The 18,977-nt window shown below is 34.3% G+C and overlaps 1 protein-coding gene and 1 pseudogene across 1 annotated transcript; one reads left to right on the plus strand and one right to left on the minus strand.

Annotated features, from left to right (window-relative positions):
* Window positions 1-701: 701 nt before the first annotated feature.
* LOC141633491 (chalcone synthase-like) lies at window positions 702-4,291 on the plus strand. The gene is made up of 2 exons (XM_074445950.1): window positions 702-873; window positions 3,291-4,291. The coding sequence occupies exons 1-2, from the start codon at window positions 702-704 to the stop codon at window positions 4,289-4,291; spliced, it is 1,173 nt and encodes a 390-aa protein (XP_074302051.1).
* Window positions 4,292-14,017: 9,726 nt separating this feature from the next.
* On the minus strand, window positions 14,018-14,628 carry LOC141628273 (dirigent protein 22-like; annotated as a pseudogene).
* Between the last annotated feature and the right edge of the window lie 4,349 nt (window positions 14,629-18,977).

Raw genomic sequence — 18,977 nt, forward strand, 5'->3', positions numbered from 1 at the left:
TCAAGTGTTACGGGCTGGATATTATATTTAAACACAAATAAGAATTAATTATGTCCGTAAATCTTTTGAGTTATACAAGTTAAAATATCTGGTTTAATTTTTTTGGATACCTACCACTTCAAAGATAAATTGATTGAAGGAAAAAAAAAAATAGTCACTTTCTAAATCCATAACCAAGAGATATAGTTAGTCAAAATCAATTCAGTTAAAAAAGTTTAACTAACTCTAACGCTTGGCATGAGTTTAGAAAGCATAGATTTTCCATCAAAGTTTTTGCGCTATGAATAATATCACTTGTAATTGTTGCAAAGCTGCAAAAATGAATTATTGTAATTATTTCGTGTAAGAATGCACTTAAGGATGTCAATTTCACCCCACCTGCTCAAAAAGCGATGTAATTGATTGATTGAAGGATAATTTGGTTGATGGAATAAGTCACTTAATTCACCATTACCATGTAATTAATTAATTTATTCAAAAAATCAAATTTTCTGTTGATATTTTAAGTATATTTTAATACTAAGTGTCACTATTTCACCTAATTAATCCAATTAATAAATAAATAAATCACATTTGACTTCTCCCTACTAAAAATGACAAATAGGGCTTACTAATCCAAAACACATGTAGTATAGTGTGTATATAAACTTGCATCAACTTCATTAAACTCATTGCAATAGTTCCATAAGAGTAAAAAAAAGATGGGATCACTTGATGGAATTAAAATCTCCCAAAAAGCTAAAAGTTTAGCAACCATCTTAGCTCTAGGAACTGCCAATCCACTCCATCAAATAACACAAGAAGATTATCCTGATTTTTGTTTTTGCATGGATGATACTATGCCTGATCTCAAGATCAAGTTTAAGCATATATGTATGTTCTTCTAATCTTACCCTGATAGTCGTGCCGTGTGTGGTACTCTCTTCGATTCTTATTAGGAATCGTCCTGTTTTTCAAAATTTAGGGGGTGGAGGGATAGGGGCGAGGCCACTATGAGTTGTGGTGTAGCAGCCGCTACACCGAAAGCGAAAATTTCGGTTAGAATTTCGTGATTTGCTACACCAATGATTACCGCTTTCACACTAATTATCTATACATTTTACCTTGAGTATATATTTTGCTACACCGAAATCAAAATCCTGGACTCGCCTCTGAGGGATTTTAAAACAGAAATAAAACATGAGGTGTAGGCGTGCTCATCACATTTTTAGCTAACTGATAAGCCACCTTATCTAAAGAACACGGAGTAAAACTAAAACTAATACAATGGAAAAGAGACAAAGCAAGTGGGATATCATTCAAAATCACTCGGGGATATATTGGTGATTGCTTAGGAATTGTCTTATTTGTTGTTTTTATTAAATGAGGTGTAGGCGTGCAACATATATTATAATACTGTTAAATATCGTATTGTGTTATTAAAAGTTTACAACAATTAACCGCTGAAAATATATTTATTGTCTGGATAATGATGTGTCACAAGTTAAAAACACTGAAACAAAAAATGGGTATGAACAATTCCATATTTGTATTAATAAGTGATTATTTGTGTTTTATTTGTATACGGATGTAACTGTATTTTTAATCAAATATTTTACATGCCCATTATTTGAATGTAAAATTATTCGACTTTATTGAGTGATTATTGTTTTGGTATTTTTTATCGAGTTAATTGATTAGGGTTAAAACGGTCTAATATTATTAATCGTACGTCGTTATTTGGAGAATTATGTGCGCGTTTATATATAAATAGTAAAATACGTAAAATAAGAGATTTGACACGAGGGATATTTTCTTCCATCGCACGGAGTAATAATTTGCACAAATATGGTCAATCGGATGTCAAAAGTTTAAGCACTGCCTATGAACTTCTATTCAACATCATAAAAACTTGTACATATCTCCGTCTTACACAAGCATAACATAAACACACTGATAGAGAATAAAGAATTATAAGTAAGGTGGTTTAATAATATAGTTGCATAACTTTCATCATTGGTAAACGATACTACGATAGTAGTACAATTTATAATAATTACAATAATGAGGAGGTAATCTACGAGAAAAAGGATTGTACATCAGATGTACTACATCATACTTAATGACTTTTTGAGTTTTTGTGTATTTTTTTCGAGTGCTATAGAGTTTATAAATTACATTTTAGTTTTATGATGTCAAAAATCAAATTTTTTTGAGTTTATATGTAATTTTTTTGAGTTATAATGTAACTTTTTGAGATTAAAGTTTTAGTAAATAAACTTAAAAACTTTATAATAAAACTCAAAAAAATTTGACTAAAACTCAAAAACTTTATCTTAATGCTCAAAAACTATATCATCTGATGTACTACATCAGATGTATAACCACTTACTGATAATCTACCATAACAACTTACGCTAGCCATAATACATAGGCTTAGAGTACACGAATAAGATCAACCAAAGAGTATTTACATGATAGTATAGGATAATTGAGACCAGAGTATGTACTCCGTATCTTAACAACTATAGTTGTTACAAATTCTTCCCTTCTTCATATCTCCAATCCACCTTCAATAAATAATTTCTCTCCAAAAGATGTGTCTATGTTTGTGACTTAGGCTCTAGGAAATAAAAAAATTGCTCTCTCTAACTTAGGAGATTATTTATATTTGATTAAAAATACTTTTTTACAAAGGAATAAAAATGTAAATTATTTATTGAGTCCGAGAGAGTATATATATATTAACAAACATTGTTAAAACAAGAGCAATCAGTCGTGATGGTGGAGTCGTAAAGTTGGCTATGTTGTTAATTATTGTTGGCAAGTCTCATGTTACTACTCCCTCCATCCCAATCATTTGTTTATCTTAATGAAAATATTCATCACAGCATAGTATGTTAGAATTGGCCATCAGCACGGGCTGACCCGGCCCGGACCCAACCCGCCTTGGCCCGTTATTTTTATGCAACTTGGCCTGACACGGTCCGGCCCGGTCCTGGCCCCGGGCCTGGTCCTGGTCCTAAAATTTCAGCCCAACCGGCCTTGGCCCACTATTTTAGTAAAAATAATAAGAAATAAAAATAAATTGGTAAGACCCGTTAGCCCGGCCCGCCCTTGGCCCGCCTCGGGTCTGGTTCGGGTCAAGCATATCCCAACCCGACCCGACCCGACCAAGCCCGCCCCTCCCCCTGGCTTGGCGTGGGTCTGACCAGGAGAGCCCGGCCCGCCCCCTGGCCAGCCCGAGTTCAGGTCTAATGTATGTTACCTTAGTACGCTTTTGACCATACTAATAACATGAGCTAAAACAGGCGAAAAAACGACAGTCAGAAAACGCCATTTTTTCCAAACAGAAGAGTTTATGAAGAAAAACCCAGAACTGTTAAATTACGACGCTATTTGTTTGGACAAACGTCAAGAAATACTCACAGCCGAAATACCAAAACTGGCAAAAGAAGCGGCCTTAGAAGCGATCAAAGAGTGGGGCCAACCCAAGTCGAAAATCACCCACATTATCTTTACAAGTTTATCTGGAGCCGTTATGCCCGGGTACGACTACCAACTAGCCAAGCTACTAGACCTCGGCCCAAATGTGCAACGTTTCATGTTTTTCCAAGTCGGGTGCTATGCGGGAGGTACAATCCTCCGCTTAGCCAAGGACATCGCGGAGAATAACAGAGGAGCTCGGGTTTTAGTTGTGTGCGCTGAGATGACCTTGTCGTCTTTTCGTGGGCCCACTCAAACCAACATTGGCTTGATGATTGGACAAGCCCTTTTTGGTGATGGGGCCGGCGCTGCTATTATTGGTTCGGACCCAGATTGGGCCGCTGGTGAGCGGCCCATTTTTGAATTGGTCTCAGCAATGCAAGCGACTGTCCCGGACACTGAGAGAGCTATCGGAGGGCAAATCACAAAATTCGGGGTATCATTAGTCTTAGCTAGGGATAATCCGAGTCTAATTGCTAATTATGTCGAAAAACCCGTGATTAAATCCCTTAGTCCACTTGGCATTAACGATTGGAACTCGGTGTTTTGGGTTGTTCACCCCGGTGGGCCCGCGATTGTAGACGAAATTGAATCAAAACTTGGGCTTCACCCCGATAAGACGAAGTCGAGTAGACACGTGTTACGTGAGTTCGGGAATATGTCGGGTGCGACGATATTCTTTGTGTTGGATGAAACAAGGAAGAGGTCTTTTAAAGACGGAAAGGCTACTACGGGTGACGGGTTCGAGTACGGTGTCCTTCTTGGGATTGGACCCGGGATTACTCTTGAATCCGTTGTGCTCCGTAGTTTCCCCATTCAATATTAGCTCTTACTTTGTACGAGTCTCAATCGTGCCGAATCCGAATCATCTCATTTACCGTCTGGATTATCATTTAACCAATTGCAAATGTAGATATCACAATCAAATGTAACGTGAAAGGCTTCGTTGGTTTTTTTTTTCTCTTGAACAAGAAGAGATTGTTTGATTTATATGGCAATGTAAATACCTTCTGTCAAATAAATTTTCTTTAACACGTTAATGTTAATTTCATTTGAGTTAATTACTTAGTTGTGTACTTTATTTGAGACATAATCCTTGATATGTTATAGAATAAGAAATAGAGAATAAAGAGTAGAGAAAACTTAGAGAGAATTAAGCAAATCGATTGAGAGAGGTAAGAGAGTTATTTATTATTCATCTCATATGGGGTATATATAGGGCATGTTTGGCCAAGCTTCTTAAGTGCTTTTTAATTGTAAAAGGAGAAGTTGGGCCAAACACTACAATTTAGGGAGATAAAAAACTACTTTTCAAAAGTCATAAGCTAAAAAAAAGCCACTAGAAACAGAAGCACCAAATTGGTACTTTGCTTCAACTTCTCACGAAAACTCTTTGAATTAAGGCGCCAATACAATGCTTTTTTTACCGCCATCATTTTATCAACAAAGCCACGTTTCTTCTATTCTCCCGTTCTATACTCTCCGTCTTTGAACTTTAAAAATTTTATTTGATTGTCATATCAAGCAATATGCTATCAGGTAATTATCTAATTCTTTCATCGTTTTAGATTAATTTGTAAGGGGATGATTATGATCTCATGTGTGGCTGTGTGCATGTATGTATGCTGTAAACCACACAAATCAAAAGATGATAAAAGGTGTGCATGTTTGTATGTCTAATGTGTGCATGTTTTTATGTAACTTGTATTTTTGAGAAAACTGATTTTTTATGTTTCATACCCGAATATCATCAAGTATGCATCAACAATTTTTCCATCAAGTATGCAACTCTATCAAAATCGTGATTCTTTTAACATAAGTTTTCTTATTCAAAAGATTATATTATTAATAATGTTAGTTAAAATGAAACTAACAAAAAAAAAAAAAAAAAACTAAAAAGCTAGAAAATTAGGAGTAGGCCAAACACATCAATTTGTCAATAAACTATTTTTTCAAAAGTTAGGCCAAACAAACACAACTTTTTCAAAAAGTAGTTTATGAAAAAACTCCTTCTAAGAAGTAAAAGCTCTTTCACATAAACTTGGCCAAACAGCACCATAGTACATAGATGATGGGTTTTTCAATACCCTAGTTACATGTATAATGGGTATAAGCCCAATGGACATCCATCTAACTAATGTTTCATAACACTCCCCCTTGGATGTACACTATTGAAGAACACGCCTCGTTAAAACCTTACTAAAAAAAAAACCTATGGGAAAAACACTAGTAAGGAAAAGAGTAAAATATTCCTCTAGCACGCAAAGGAATAAGCTGCCTCATTAAAACCTTTCTATGGAAAACCTAGTGGGACAAAACCATAGATAAGGAAAAAGAGTACAGCGCGTGCACACTCCCCCTGATGATTACATCAGTTGTAGAACGTCAATACAACTCATGGTGTGATAAATTTTCTCGATCTTGAAAATAGCTGTCATCGTACTTGATAGATGTCTTCAATTATTAGGAGTCGTTGATTGCTTCAAATTTCATAATATGAAGATAGTAATTCATAACGATTATTGCGTCTTCACTTCAAATAATCTTGTCACTTTTGTAATACTGCACCTTTTCTTTGAATGATCATATCATCAACAATAATGTGCATGCATATGATATGTGACTAAGTTCTAAACTATATGATATGAAGTAATGCAATGATGTAATAGAAAAATAAAATGCAAATGCTTAACTTAGGTTATGTATATGCATATGATGACTCGATAATAATGCAAATTGTACAGTTCTATTTTCAATATCCATGATTTGGATGGAGGTTTATGAGCTCATAACCATAAGTATGTCGACGGTCCAATAGACTTATAAAGTCCTAATTCAATGGCAATTAAATAGTGCGCACAAATGTGTATCCGTTTTATATGGATATACTTTTATGATCATATACTAGAATTTGTAGAATCGATATTGTTCATATATTACACTATAGGTGTAATTTAATATGATAAAACTTCTTTTGTTTTACCAACTTTTCACTTACTTTCTCCCCCTAAGGTGGTAAAAACTATATTCAAGATAGATTGCAATCATTTACATAACCACCTTAGAATCTGATTTCTCATATCATATATAAATGAGATACAATAGTGGACATTTTGTAAAATCATAAAATATTTTGGGGAGTAGTGACTAATGTAATTGGCTCTTAATGTACTGAATCAAGACACCCAATTTAGAAGATCAACTTGTTCACATGATAATAATCAAACTGTGAAATGTTATTGCACAATTACTCGTATTTTGCTACGTGGTTTTCAAGCCACTAAAAGCAATATCAATTTGTAAATTGAATTTATTAGGTCTTTTTAACCTCGAGTATTAATGTGAAACACATGTTTAGATCTTCAAATATCAACCATACTTATTAGTGTAGTCTTCTGTTGTAATACGGAGTAATATTTATATGCTACACACGAGAGTTTTAGCACATTATAAGTTTTAATTTTTTAATAAACGGGTATAGTAAAAACCATATGAACTCAATGTTACATCAAAGTTCTTTAAGCACGTGTTGATCATATATGTCATTCCATGTCAACTTTTGATGGTAGTTCGCAAGCAATTTATTATAATCCTCCATATTTGGGGTTAGATATGCCTTAATATGTGCAATTGTGCACTACGGACTTGCCAAACTACAGTTGGATGCTAACTTATGGTTAGCTATTATATCGTATGTGCTCAAAATAATGCATCGTCATCTTGCCAAATATATGATTTGTTATATGACACATTTAGTGTCTTAGGTAACTTGCAAGAATTAATATCCTCGTTGGGAAATATGAAGAATGATAAATAATTAAGTCATAAGAATTTAGAAAATATGATTTCCGATTGAAGAATGAAAAAATATGGGTAAGACTACTCCATAAACTATTAGTCTTACATTAAAGTTATAGGAGACTCATTCACATTATAGAGATAGTGAACTGATATAAGGTTGTTTTGATAGAAGACTATTATTTCACTTTAATGTGATGAGTTATTATATCTCTTATAATGACATTGATAAAAGATTGTCTTAAATTATAATAACAATAGACTATCTCGCATGAAATAAATAAACGACCGTCTCACGTTAAATAGATATGAGATCGCCTCGAAATAGATAGATGAGAAGTTGTCTCACATTAAATTGATGGAAGATCGTCTTAAATTATAATGACGATCGTGTCTCATGTTAAAAAGATATGAGATCGTCTAAAATTAATTAGATATAGGAACTCGTCAATTAAATACATATGAGATCATCTCGAATTAAATAGATAGGACGCGGTCTTACATTGAATAGATAGAAGACTGAGATCGTCTCACATTAAATAAATAGGAGTCTCGATCTATCACATTAAGACATTATATTGTCGCTCATCATTTAACAATAAGGGTAGTACAATAAAATGGTAAGTAGTAAAACTATAACATAAAACTTAAATAACAACTCTATCATTGTGTTTTATATCACAAATGCGTCAAAATGTAATGAGTACATCCAACTTGAATGCTTGATATCATACACACGAATATTTTACTACTAAATGAATGTGATTTTGGTATAAAATCTTATTTCAAGATCAATTTGTGGGATGGGTTGATATATTCCGTGATATAAGATATGTTGTAAGACGTAAACAATCAATCTACATAATCAAAATTCCGATTTAAGTTAAAGGCAGATCAAACCAATCCTAAATTTTATGGTCAGATGCACCCCGTTAATAATACAAGAGTCGAGCCCTATAAACTTTTCATATGATTAAACAAACGTAAAAATCTAATGAATGAAATGCGTTTACGGATTAAAAGTATCCCTTTATTGTTCTAATACGAGAGAAGTTTAAGCAAACCTGTTAGAAACATACCTCAATAAGAGAAATAGGGTGGGGCAAATTTGTAGAGAGAATGGTCTCTTTGATTTTATGCTCATACAATTAGAGTTTCGTGCTGATAACGTGTTATAGAATAAGAAATAGAGAATAAAGAGTAGAGAAAACTTAGAGAGAATTAAGCAAATCGATTGAGAGAGGTAAGAGAGTTATTTATTATTCATCTCATATGGGGTATATATAGTACATATATGATGGGTTTTTCAATACCCTAGTTACATGTATAATGGGTATAAGCCCAATGGACATCCATCTAACTAATGTTTCATAACATGATAATATTAGTTGAACATTAAAGTGGACAAAAAATTCGCCAGATTAACAACCTATATGTGGTAAGATTCATAAAAAAAATATACTCATAAGGCTCCGTTTGGCAAGACATTTCAGGTACCTGATTTAGTCAAAGTAGCTTATTTGACCAAAGTTTCAGGTACCTTATTTTTTTGTAAGCGTTTGGCAAGTAGCTTATTTAATCAAATAAGCTACCTGAAATGAAATGCTACCTAGAGTAGCATTTGAGATTTCAGGTACCTGATTTGGTTTGATTTTTCGTTTTTACCCTTTAAATCTATACTATTATATAATTATCATATCCTTTTACGTCATTTCATCAAAATCAGTTACCTTTTCAGTTAGTTTGCCAAACATTTTTTATATAATCAGCTACCTTATCAGTTCCTAATTTCCAGCTACCTTATCAGTTACCTTTTCAGGGTTCAGTTAGCTTTTCAGTTTTCAGCTACCTTTTCAGGTTTCAGCTACCTTTTCAGGTAGTTTTACCAAACAGAGTCTAAGATATTCAAGTATAAACTCGATTTAACCATAATTAATAAGAATATCTTGTTAATCTTAACTTTTTCTTTTTGTCGCCCGAAAATTACTAATATCGCCCGTATAAATTACGAAATGACCCTTCTATAATTAATACCCTCGCCAATTTACCTTTATATAATTAACACCCTGTTACTAACACCTTATAGGCCTCTAAATTGTCTAATAATCAACACTCTTTCCATTAGAATCTTCTAATACAACCTACAAACAAAAACAAAGTTGATTAAAGTTTCAAACGAATTAAAGAAAATCAATACAAGAAAATGAAGAAGCAACCTTACTTGATCGTGCAGGACACACGACATAAACAAGGAAATCTCGTGTAGATTAGACAACCATGTCGTGGTCAGTGTCATGTAAACCAAACGTCGGCGTATTGTGGACGGACGTGTAAGCTACACGATTCGGCCGAGCACTCGGTCTTGTAAGCTATGCGATTTTCCTGGGCATGTCATCTTTCAAACATGATTAAACAAAGTAATCACGCACTAACAGTGCCCCACTTTATACGGTCACCGAGTAGCGCGGAGACGGCAACCCGATTCGAAAATCATTCCAAAATTCAACTGTCCATATTCTACGACCTCCATAGTCCATACTCATAAACTGTAAATTTTCTAATAAAGATCGAAAACGATTAATGGCCATACAATTTTTTCTTTTCTTTTTGCGTTGTCAATGGTGATGCTTAAACAACCGTATTCATTAAAATTATTTTTTTGTCAAAGTTCAAGAAATGAAAAGATCGTACATCATTGATTCATATTTGTTGACATTAAACAATTGTCATTTCTGATAATTTTTTTTACGTTAAAGGAAAAGATTGTATATATCATTGTTGACGAAGAAAGTGTACAATCGAATCCGATTAATTTACCTCGTTTCTTGCTTGAATTATCGTCGTTCATGATTAAAAAATTTAAAGTTATGCAATTGAGAAAAAAAAGTTTGGATAAAAATAAGAGATGAGATAGAAATTGGAAAGTCAAAAGATGAGATGGACAGGGGTAGAATTGGAAAGTCAATGCTAAATTCGGGCGATACTAAGTAAAACACGGGCGATAAAAAGTAGCACGTTAGGTTATTAGACCATCCCCAAGCAAAAGGCCGACTTAATCGGGTCAATCAGAATTTTTACTCTTAATCACCCCTTATTAATTTGACCCATTTCACCCTCTCAAGCAGAAGGTCACGATCTGGGTCAATTAATCCACTTATTTTTCACTTTCATCATTTCTAATTATTTCCCACATTCTATACCTCACTAAAACCTCTCTTTAACTTTTTCAATCATTATTTACTAACTAAATATACACAAGTTATTTTTGTATTTTTCATAAAATAAAAGTAGTCCAATATGTTAAATATTAATTTAATGGGATACACTACTGGAAAAAAATTATTAAATAACAATGTTAAAATTTAAAAATTGAAAAGACGATTTCATTGACAACAAAAAAAACCGCAAATATAATTATAAAAAAAAAATCGCATACATAAGATAAAAAAACATGAAAATAAATAATTCTAAAAGTTCCAAACTAATTCTACATAATAAAATCTTAGAAAAGCAAAAAAAAAAAATTGAACAACCAACCAGAGTGTGACACCTATTGGGTCACAAAGGAGGTCAATTTGAGCCAATAAGGGTCACAAATTGACTTTTACTAATGTATGCCCCAACAATTGGTCTCCCTTGTGACGGGTTACCATTTGTGGCGGATATTTTGTGAGATAAAATGGTAACAAAATGGGTTAGTGGAGAAAGGGGACCACATGAATAGTGTTGCAGAGAGAGAAAAAGTGAGTACTTTGTGAGGTAAAATGGTATCCGTCACTCAAGAGTGACGGATAGGTTCCGTCACAAACAAGAATTTGGGATGCCCCAAACTCCTAAAGGCACAAAAAACCGAATTCATAATTTATGCTATAATATGTAATCAAAAGCTCATAAAGTAGAGTAGAACAATGAGCATCCACTACTACAAATACAGGCTATAACAACGGTCAAAAACCGTTGTTATATAAAAAAGCGGACGTTGTTAAAGCGTCCGTTGTAGAAGGTTTTAACAACGGTTGGTTTTCTTAAGGAAACCGTTGTTAAAACTATTAACAACGGTTTTATGTATAAAAACCCGTTGTGGAAAGTGTGACTCAATTTTGGGGGGAAAGTTATAACAACGGGTTTTAATATACAAAACCGTTGTTATAACTAAAGACAACGGGTTGCTTGTAAATAACCGTTGTTGTTTGTTCTTAAAAAAAAAAAAATTAAATTAAATATTACTAGATGCATGCATAATTACGGCCCGTTAGAATTCGATCTTTGCATTATTACCGACATCACTGTGCATATGAACGGACAATATGGAATGAGAAGGGTTAGTAATAAGATTTGAAGCAGCATTGAGAGAAATGATGATGATTATGGCACAACTTCCTAACATATATATTAATTAAAAAACAACTCAACCCACACATTGCTTAGTATAAATACATTGCATTATCTCAACTAATATTTCCATTATCTCAATATATACATCTCCAAACCCTAACTGCTAAAACAAACTCTACTTAATCTTTCAAAACAAACTCCAAAAAACTCCAACAAAATGAATGATTTCATCCTTAAGACTCTTACCATGATCGAGAACAACAACAGCTTCATCCGCCGGTTCCTCCATATTGAGGAAAGTTTCAGGAGCTACCTTGCGGATGCTCGATCCGCACCGAAGCACGCCAAAGAAGATGGCTTGACGGAGCAAAGCGATTGCGCGGCTATATGACGATATAGCAATGGCGAAACGGAACCTCCAAATAGCCAAGGAGGAGAGGACGGATACGATAGAGCAGAATAACCTCTATGAAAATATAAGAATTGCATTTTTATATATGTAATTTTTTTTTTTAATTTATGTATTTATAAATATATATATATATTAATTATGTTTATCTTGCTTCTTCATTGTTTTACTAACTAATTATGCGAACAATACTTAAACAAATAACATAATGGTCGATAAAAACACATACATGCAAAAGAAATAAATAGAAAAAGAAAATAATGACGATGAAACTAACGAAAGACGGCGAGATTTTACCCGATAAATACAGAACGTAAGAGACGATGAAATCAACAGTGACGGCGAGAAGATAAAGCGACGATGAGAAAGAGAGAAAGAGAAAGTGTGTGTTTTGTGTTTGTTTGTCTGCTGTGTTTGTGTTTGTGTTTGTGTATTAAGGGTTGTGTTTTGTGGTCAGCAGACTTGTTTGTGTGGTTTATAGTATGGAAGGTATTGACAACGGTTATTAAACAACAACCGTTGTGAAATATGTTTTAACAACGGTTGTAACAAACACCCGTTGTGAAATATGTTTTAACAACGGGTTAAAAAAGTAACCGTTGTGATTACTTTTCACTAACTTTGCGCCAATTTTGCGCCAAATTATTAACAACGGTTGTGCATGTGTGACCCGTTGTTAAAACTAATAACGGTTTTTATAACCATACCCGTTGTAATTGATTTTAGTAAAATTCGCGTCATACATTCTACAACGTCTATTGTGATTTTCGTGAATAATCGTTGTTAAAGGGGCGTTGTAGTTGCCTGGATTTGTAGTAGTGATCCCTGCCATCATCAAAAGCCAACTGTAATAATCATCCCGGCCCGCGCACTAGCTCACTCCAACAATGCGCCAATCAACTTGCATTTTTTTTTTTTTTGGTGTTGACCAGGAGTATCCCCTACCGACAGCTGGGGCAATCTCCTTCGGGGTACTGAAGGCAATTTAATGGGTTGACCCCTTCCAAGTTTGGCTTTTTCATTCGCAAGAGTCAGGAATCGAACCCCTGACCACTTGTTTAAGAGATGAGAGCCCTTACCACTCACACCAGCCAACTTTGGTAACCAATCAACTTGCATTTGCTACCAAAAGTTCTCGTTTTTTTGTGCTCATATATATTTGAAAATCGAGAAGTCTTATTTAAAACGGAACAGCCTCATCTTAAATATTAAAAATAGCTTAAACATAAAATTCTATATTGGTCTAAACTAAAAAGCATAAGAAAATATATTGTCTTATTATCATTTGACCCAATAATGATCCAAACTGAACTTGACCCAACCTGTCACCCGGTGATAACCAACAAAACAATAATTCGATATAAATCCGATGGTCGGCCCGTAGGATGACGTTGATCTGATAAAAGATTTTGAATTTAATATGACCTGACACATACGGCCTGAGTGAACCAATTACACCTCTAATCTCATCAACTTGAGAATTAGTAGGATTACCAAGATATTATACGGAGTAGTTTTTATTTGTTCAGGCGATCCTGATCAACTCCTAGTTACACCACGTATCGATTTTAGGTCTGGCCATTATGGTTCAACGTATTAGAATATGCTTTCTTATGTTTTTAAATCCAACCAAGTAATTCGTGTTTAAGTTATTTTTCGGTGTTTTAATTTGCACATTGAGATATATTCTTAAAGCTAAATTTTCTTATATAAAAACACAAATCATGTTTGGCAATTAGCAAAGCAGATTTTAAAGAGTAAATGACGTTAACAGAATAAGATCGGTAAATTTAAATAGCATATTTGACTAACAAATCTCATTAGTAGAATAAAATCGGTAAATTTAAATAACATGCCAATTTTTGTCAATATATTGTTTACCAAATTGAGTGCCAATTTTTGTCAATATGTTGTTTACCAAATTGAACATTACAAAATAAGAAAACCCTAATACAAAACACATTTGAAATCACTAGGTACTTGATTATTTGTTGCATTATTAACTAGAAAATCAACTAATGTGACACATAAACATCATACTGAATAACACTAGCTCCACTTTTATCCAACCCTGAAATAGTTTTAGCTTGACAATAACCTGAAGCAAACCTAAACTTTCCTGTCCCACCAACAATAGCCATTTCCCTTATTTTTAAGAACACTTCATTTCTTCCCAACACACTTAAGGTACTTCCTTTGTACTCTCCAATTCTCCATCACTGAACACAAAGTTCATAACCATCAATAACCCGGCGGTTGTTTGATCTGCAAACCCATACATTCCTTGGGCGTACCCTACAACATGAGAGCTATTATCCGGTCCAATGGATAACGGGTCATCTATCATAACAAGGGCCCCAAACGTATTGGGGTCTTTGTCAGTTGTCTTGGCCTGGACGATCCTGACTGCAGTTCGCCTAGGCCCGACAACATAGTCATGGAAGAAAAAGTGGAGATGGGTTAGGGTATTTTGGGATTTTATTCCCAGGCCATCTCTTCTTTTGAAATGCTTCTTGAGAAGGCGCCATTGCTTAAGCTCAAGGGGTTGAAGCTTAGGATGATAAGTAGAGAAAAGAGGGAGAATTGGAAAATTTGGATGGACATTTACATGATGGTTTTAAGTCTATGCTATCCAATATCAGATAGTCTTGCTTGTGACGGGCTAATTCCGTCATAATGTGCAATTGTTAAAAAGATATATAGGGACCAAGGCATGTAGAATTGACGGGTTGTGGAGACACTATCATTGTCTAGAATAAAGTCTTAAAGTATATTTTATTACTCTGCTAGGATATTCATAACGTCACACTCGTAAAATGTTTGTGTTAATCTATTCATTTCTTAAAATGTTAAGTTATTTTAATCTTACCCTTACATATATTAGGTGGAGTCAGTGGTGGATCTAGGGGACTAGTGTAGAGGTGAAATTTTCGAAATTTTAGTAAAAAAAAATCGAAATTTTTTCGGGTGTACCATAGATACATATATTATGTAAAATGAAATTACTAACTCAAATATATCATGAATAAAAAGCTAATTTACTTGATAACTGTATTTTTCAAACTTCTTAGGTATGCAATGTGATGCGTCTTACATTATGACTATTATTACATACATCAGTTGATCTTGCTTCAAACGGATTTTTTTGGTTTAAAATAATAAAATGGTATTTTATAACCATTTTACATCCAAAACCACTATTGAAAAATTAGTTAACATAAGTTGTAACACTAACAGTATTTTGTGGTTACATTTAATTATAAAATAGTCACATACCCGTCTGAAACTTCAGACGAAAAGTGACCGTCTAAGAATTTGCGCCCATACCTAGCTTACAATTAGTTGCAAACTCACGGCCTAACACATAATAGTGCACATCCATATAACTATATAAGCCCGATTTTGTTCGAGGCTAATTTGATGGGCTTCTTTATGGCTTTATTTATCTGACTTTGTATATCTCTAGCTCGGATGCTACAAATGTAGCCCAACAGGCCAACTCCTCGAGCCCATTAGCGCTTTTGATAGACATGATAATACTAACACGACCTAAAAACACGATATACATCCAACATAAAATTAATAGATTTGAGTTGAAATTTAATGACACATTTTATATACTAGTCGCTGCGCCGCGCCCTACCGGGCGCGGAGCCTCGATTTGACTAACATTTGCTATGTTTTTAACGGTAATTAGGTTTAGTTAATGTGTGATTTGTTTTAAATTGTGAGGTGTTTTTTTTTCATGTGGTTGCCTTCTACCATTTACCAAATTGTATGGCAGTATTATACAACTACATTAGACATGTTAAATGTTATAGAACATCGCTGCAGCTAGACACATACGTATTGGAAAGCCGTGTTTATCATAGGATTAAACCGTCTTACCAGAATTTAGTTAAGAGAAAAGTACGAATATTTACAATTAGTACAACCTAGGCTATCTTACACGGTAGATGCTTTTACCGCAAAAAGTAAGGTTATCTAGTTATCATATGTTACTAAACTTCCGCTACAATCCGATCTAACTGTCTCAAGGGTAACTAACCCGAGATGTTTCGTGCTTATATTTGAAAATGTGCCTTGCAACAGACCTGCTTCAAAATGAGTCAAAATAGTCTTGGCATATTTGTTGTTTAGGTTAGGGAGATTTTGTGGAGCACCCACTTCAATTCTTGAGTTCTAGAGAGAGCCTTAGTAGGCACGACTTTAACGTACAGCTTAGTTGTCTTAAATTTGTTTGCAATGTCTTTGAGATAGGCCTGTTTACCCTGCATTGAATGAATGCATGAGTGGTTAGTCAGCGATAAATTTATGTTGTACTATTAGGATGCCTTCTTAGACCGGCATAAGGGTTACCGCTTACTGCATGTGAATTGCATGAACTATTTACGTAATTAAATCAGAATATTTGGGTTGTGTGACTGTTTTGATATGTGGGGAATACACAGGGGTAGGGATTTCTATTTCCAAAGGTGTATAGGTGTGCTGAAGATACATGTGTTCTACAAAACTGCGTTTAAATTATACCCGTGTTCGGTCGAGAGTGGAAGGTCACTTTTCATTTCCAAAAGCATTTCTAAATTTTCAGTGTATGCAGATAGAGTATACTCTCTAGTTCCATCTGCAACTTGAAATGTTGCTGCCATTCTGTACATGCAAAACATTATGCAATTAAGGAGTTAAGTTCACATGAGTGTTTTTTGTGTTGTGAGTTTAATACCTTGGAGTGGAAACGACGTCCTGCAGACAATCATTATACAGATATGCGTTTGGATGAACGTATACGTAAGCATCGCAATGCAAATGAATATTGTTTGGTCTATGGATGTATGTTTTTTGTTTTGGTACGAATCTATGGATGTATGTAAATATGTAATAACTATACTTGTTATTATGTATATGGTGCAATGGTGCGCTTTCCGCATGCTTACTTTTGGGCGTACAGTTTTGTGTTAATGAACTTCTAACGGCGGGTACTGTCAGGAGGTAACTATTAATAGGATTCTGGCTACCACAACCTGGGCCGATTTCTAAACCCGAATTCTAGTGGGTGGCACAATCGTCACAGGGTAGTCTAATGCATTGGTAATAACGACGACATTACAACATGATCCATTATAGGCATGTTTATAATAAGTCGGCGTGACGGAATACAAGAAAAACTCACCCCCTATAGAGAAGATCATTTTCAACGAGATCTAACCTAGTCTTTGGATCTTTCACTGGATCAAAATACGCGGTGCCTTAATTTGGCTAATCGTTTAGCTAGCCGCAAGAGGATGCAGTCGAATAGAAAAGAATGTTGCCCATCATTTGGCCGAAAACGTCAATGGAACATAGAAAGCACTATAAGCGATTGGCATGCACGAAGAAAGGAAAAAAAATACAGTAATGCAAAATACCTATGGCACAACAATCGTAAAAAATAAAGCAAAAACGCATGTGCCAGTAAGGTAGACTTTTCTTTTAAAAGAAAAGTACCTATGCAAATTGAAATAAATAACGAGAAAAGTGGACGTTCAACACAATTAGCGATATTGCTTAAAAAAAGCTGTGACGGTCAAGGTGCTCCAATCCACTAAATAGTATTGTGAAGCAGTAGGGATGTATTTATTGAAAATAATCATCTTTACTAAACAAACTAAGTAATCTGAGTGGAATAGCTTACGTAATCCAACTCCTTTCAAACTTATTGTAATACCTTACAAAATACGGATTACTAAATATCCAGAGTAGCTAAAGCATCAAAATGCCTTATAAAATTTAATATGTCTGTACAGGAGAACCTAAAATCTACAACGAAACAGTGAAGTGTTATAAACTTGGGCAGCTAGAAAGAGCCTACCCAAAAAAATGTAATGTAATAAAATAATAACTACAATCTCACAACCAGCCTTCTATGATTGAGAGTGATTATTCAATCGTTTGAGCAACACCATATCTTGCATCGAAGATGCTATCCTGCGCAAGAATAAATAGCAACAATCAACATCCCGCATATATAATTAGCAGTTTATGGTGGTTTGAAATCAAATAATCAAGTGGCTGAATATCGTACTCCATGTGCTAACCTGCAAGTTTGTGACAAGAACTCTAAGTCTAACTACTAACTGTTTTTTTGTATTTCTTGGCTGTAATGGTTTCCCCTAATTCAAATGATTATTGTGACACATGGACACTGAGAACCTATGACGTATTAAATTTCAATCAATGAAAACTTTAACATAAGCAAGTAGCATGACATTAAACCAATCGACCTCACATGAAAGGGATTAAATCTGAAGAAAATTGCCAGTGAACAATATTTTTAATTCCGTTTCCTCTCTAACCCGGCCAATGATACGAGCTGAACACAAAAACAAAGAAAATAAATCTCTACAAAAAAGAAAGTTCAATGCATCTATACTATAATTTCAGTTCGAACTTAGCAAAGTAGGAAGAACTACCTGAGCTCCTGACTTTGTTTCGTAAAAAGTTCACAAATTTACTGAGTAGAAACTCTCTATCAACGATCAAACATCAAACTTACCTGGTTCGACAGCTGAAAAATCTACTTTAGTGTGACATCCAGCTCATCTCCACTTTTAGTTACATCTTGGTCTTGGAGCTTCCTATGAAAATTTAGTAGAGCACGACAATAATCAGAAAAGTTTTAAGAAGAGTTTCGTGGGAGAACAGTAAAGTAAAAGAAAGAGGTAAAAGTGAAGGAAAATAAGAGGTAATAGAACAACAATACAAAGGGAAGAAGCAATAGTAACATTTTACTCACTAAATGATAAACTAAAATATGTAAACTTCCTTTTTTTTTCTTTATCTAAGTAATAGGCTTTAAACACTTTTTAAAGTCATTCCATCTATCTTATAAGGCGACGAATCACATGAGATAATTCACGTACAAACGTTTTGAACAAGAGAACATACAATTAACACCACCGCTCTCTTTCACCGCTTAACTCTAGTTGTTCCT

The sequence above is a fragment of the Silene latifolia genome, chromosome 2 (assembly GCF_048544455.1).
Source record: "Silene latifolia isolate original U9 population chromosome 2, ASM4854445v1, whole genome shotgun sequence".
Taxonomy (NCBI): Eukaryota; Viridiplantae; Streptophyta; class Magnoliopsida; order Caryophyllales; family Caryophyllaceae; genus Silene; species Silene latifolia.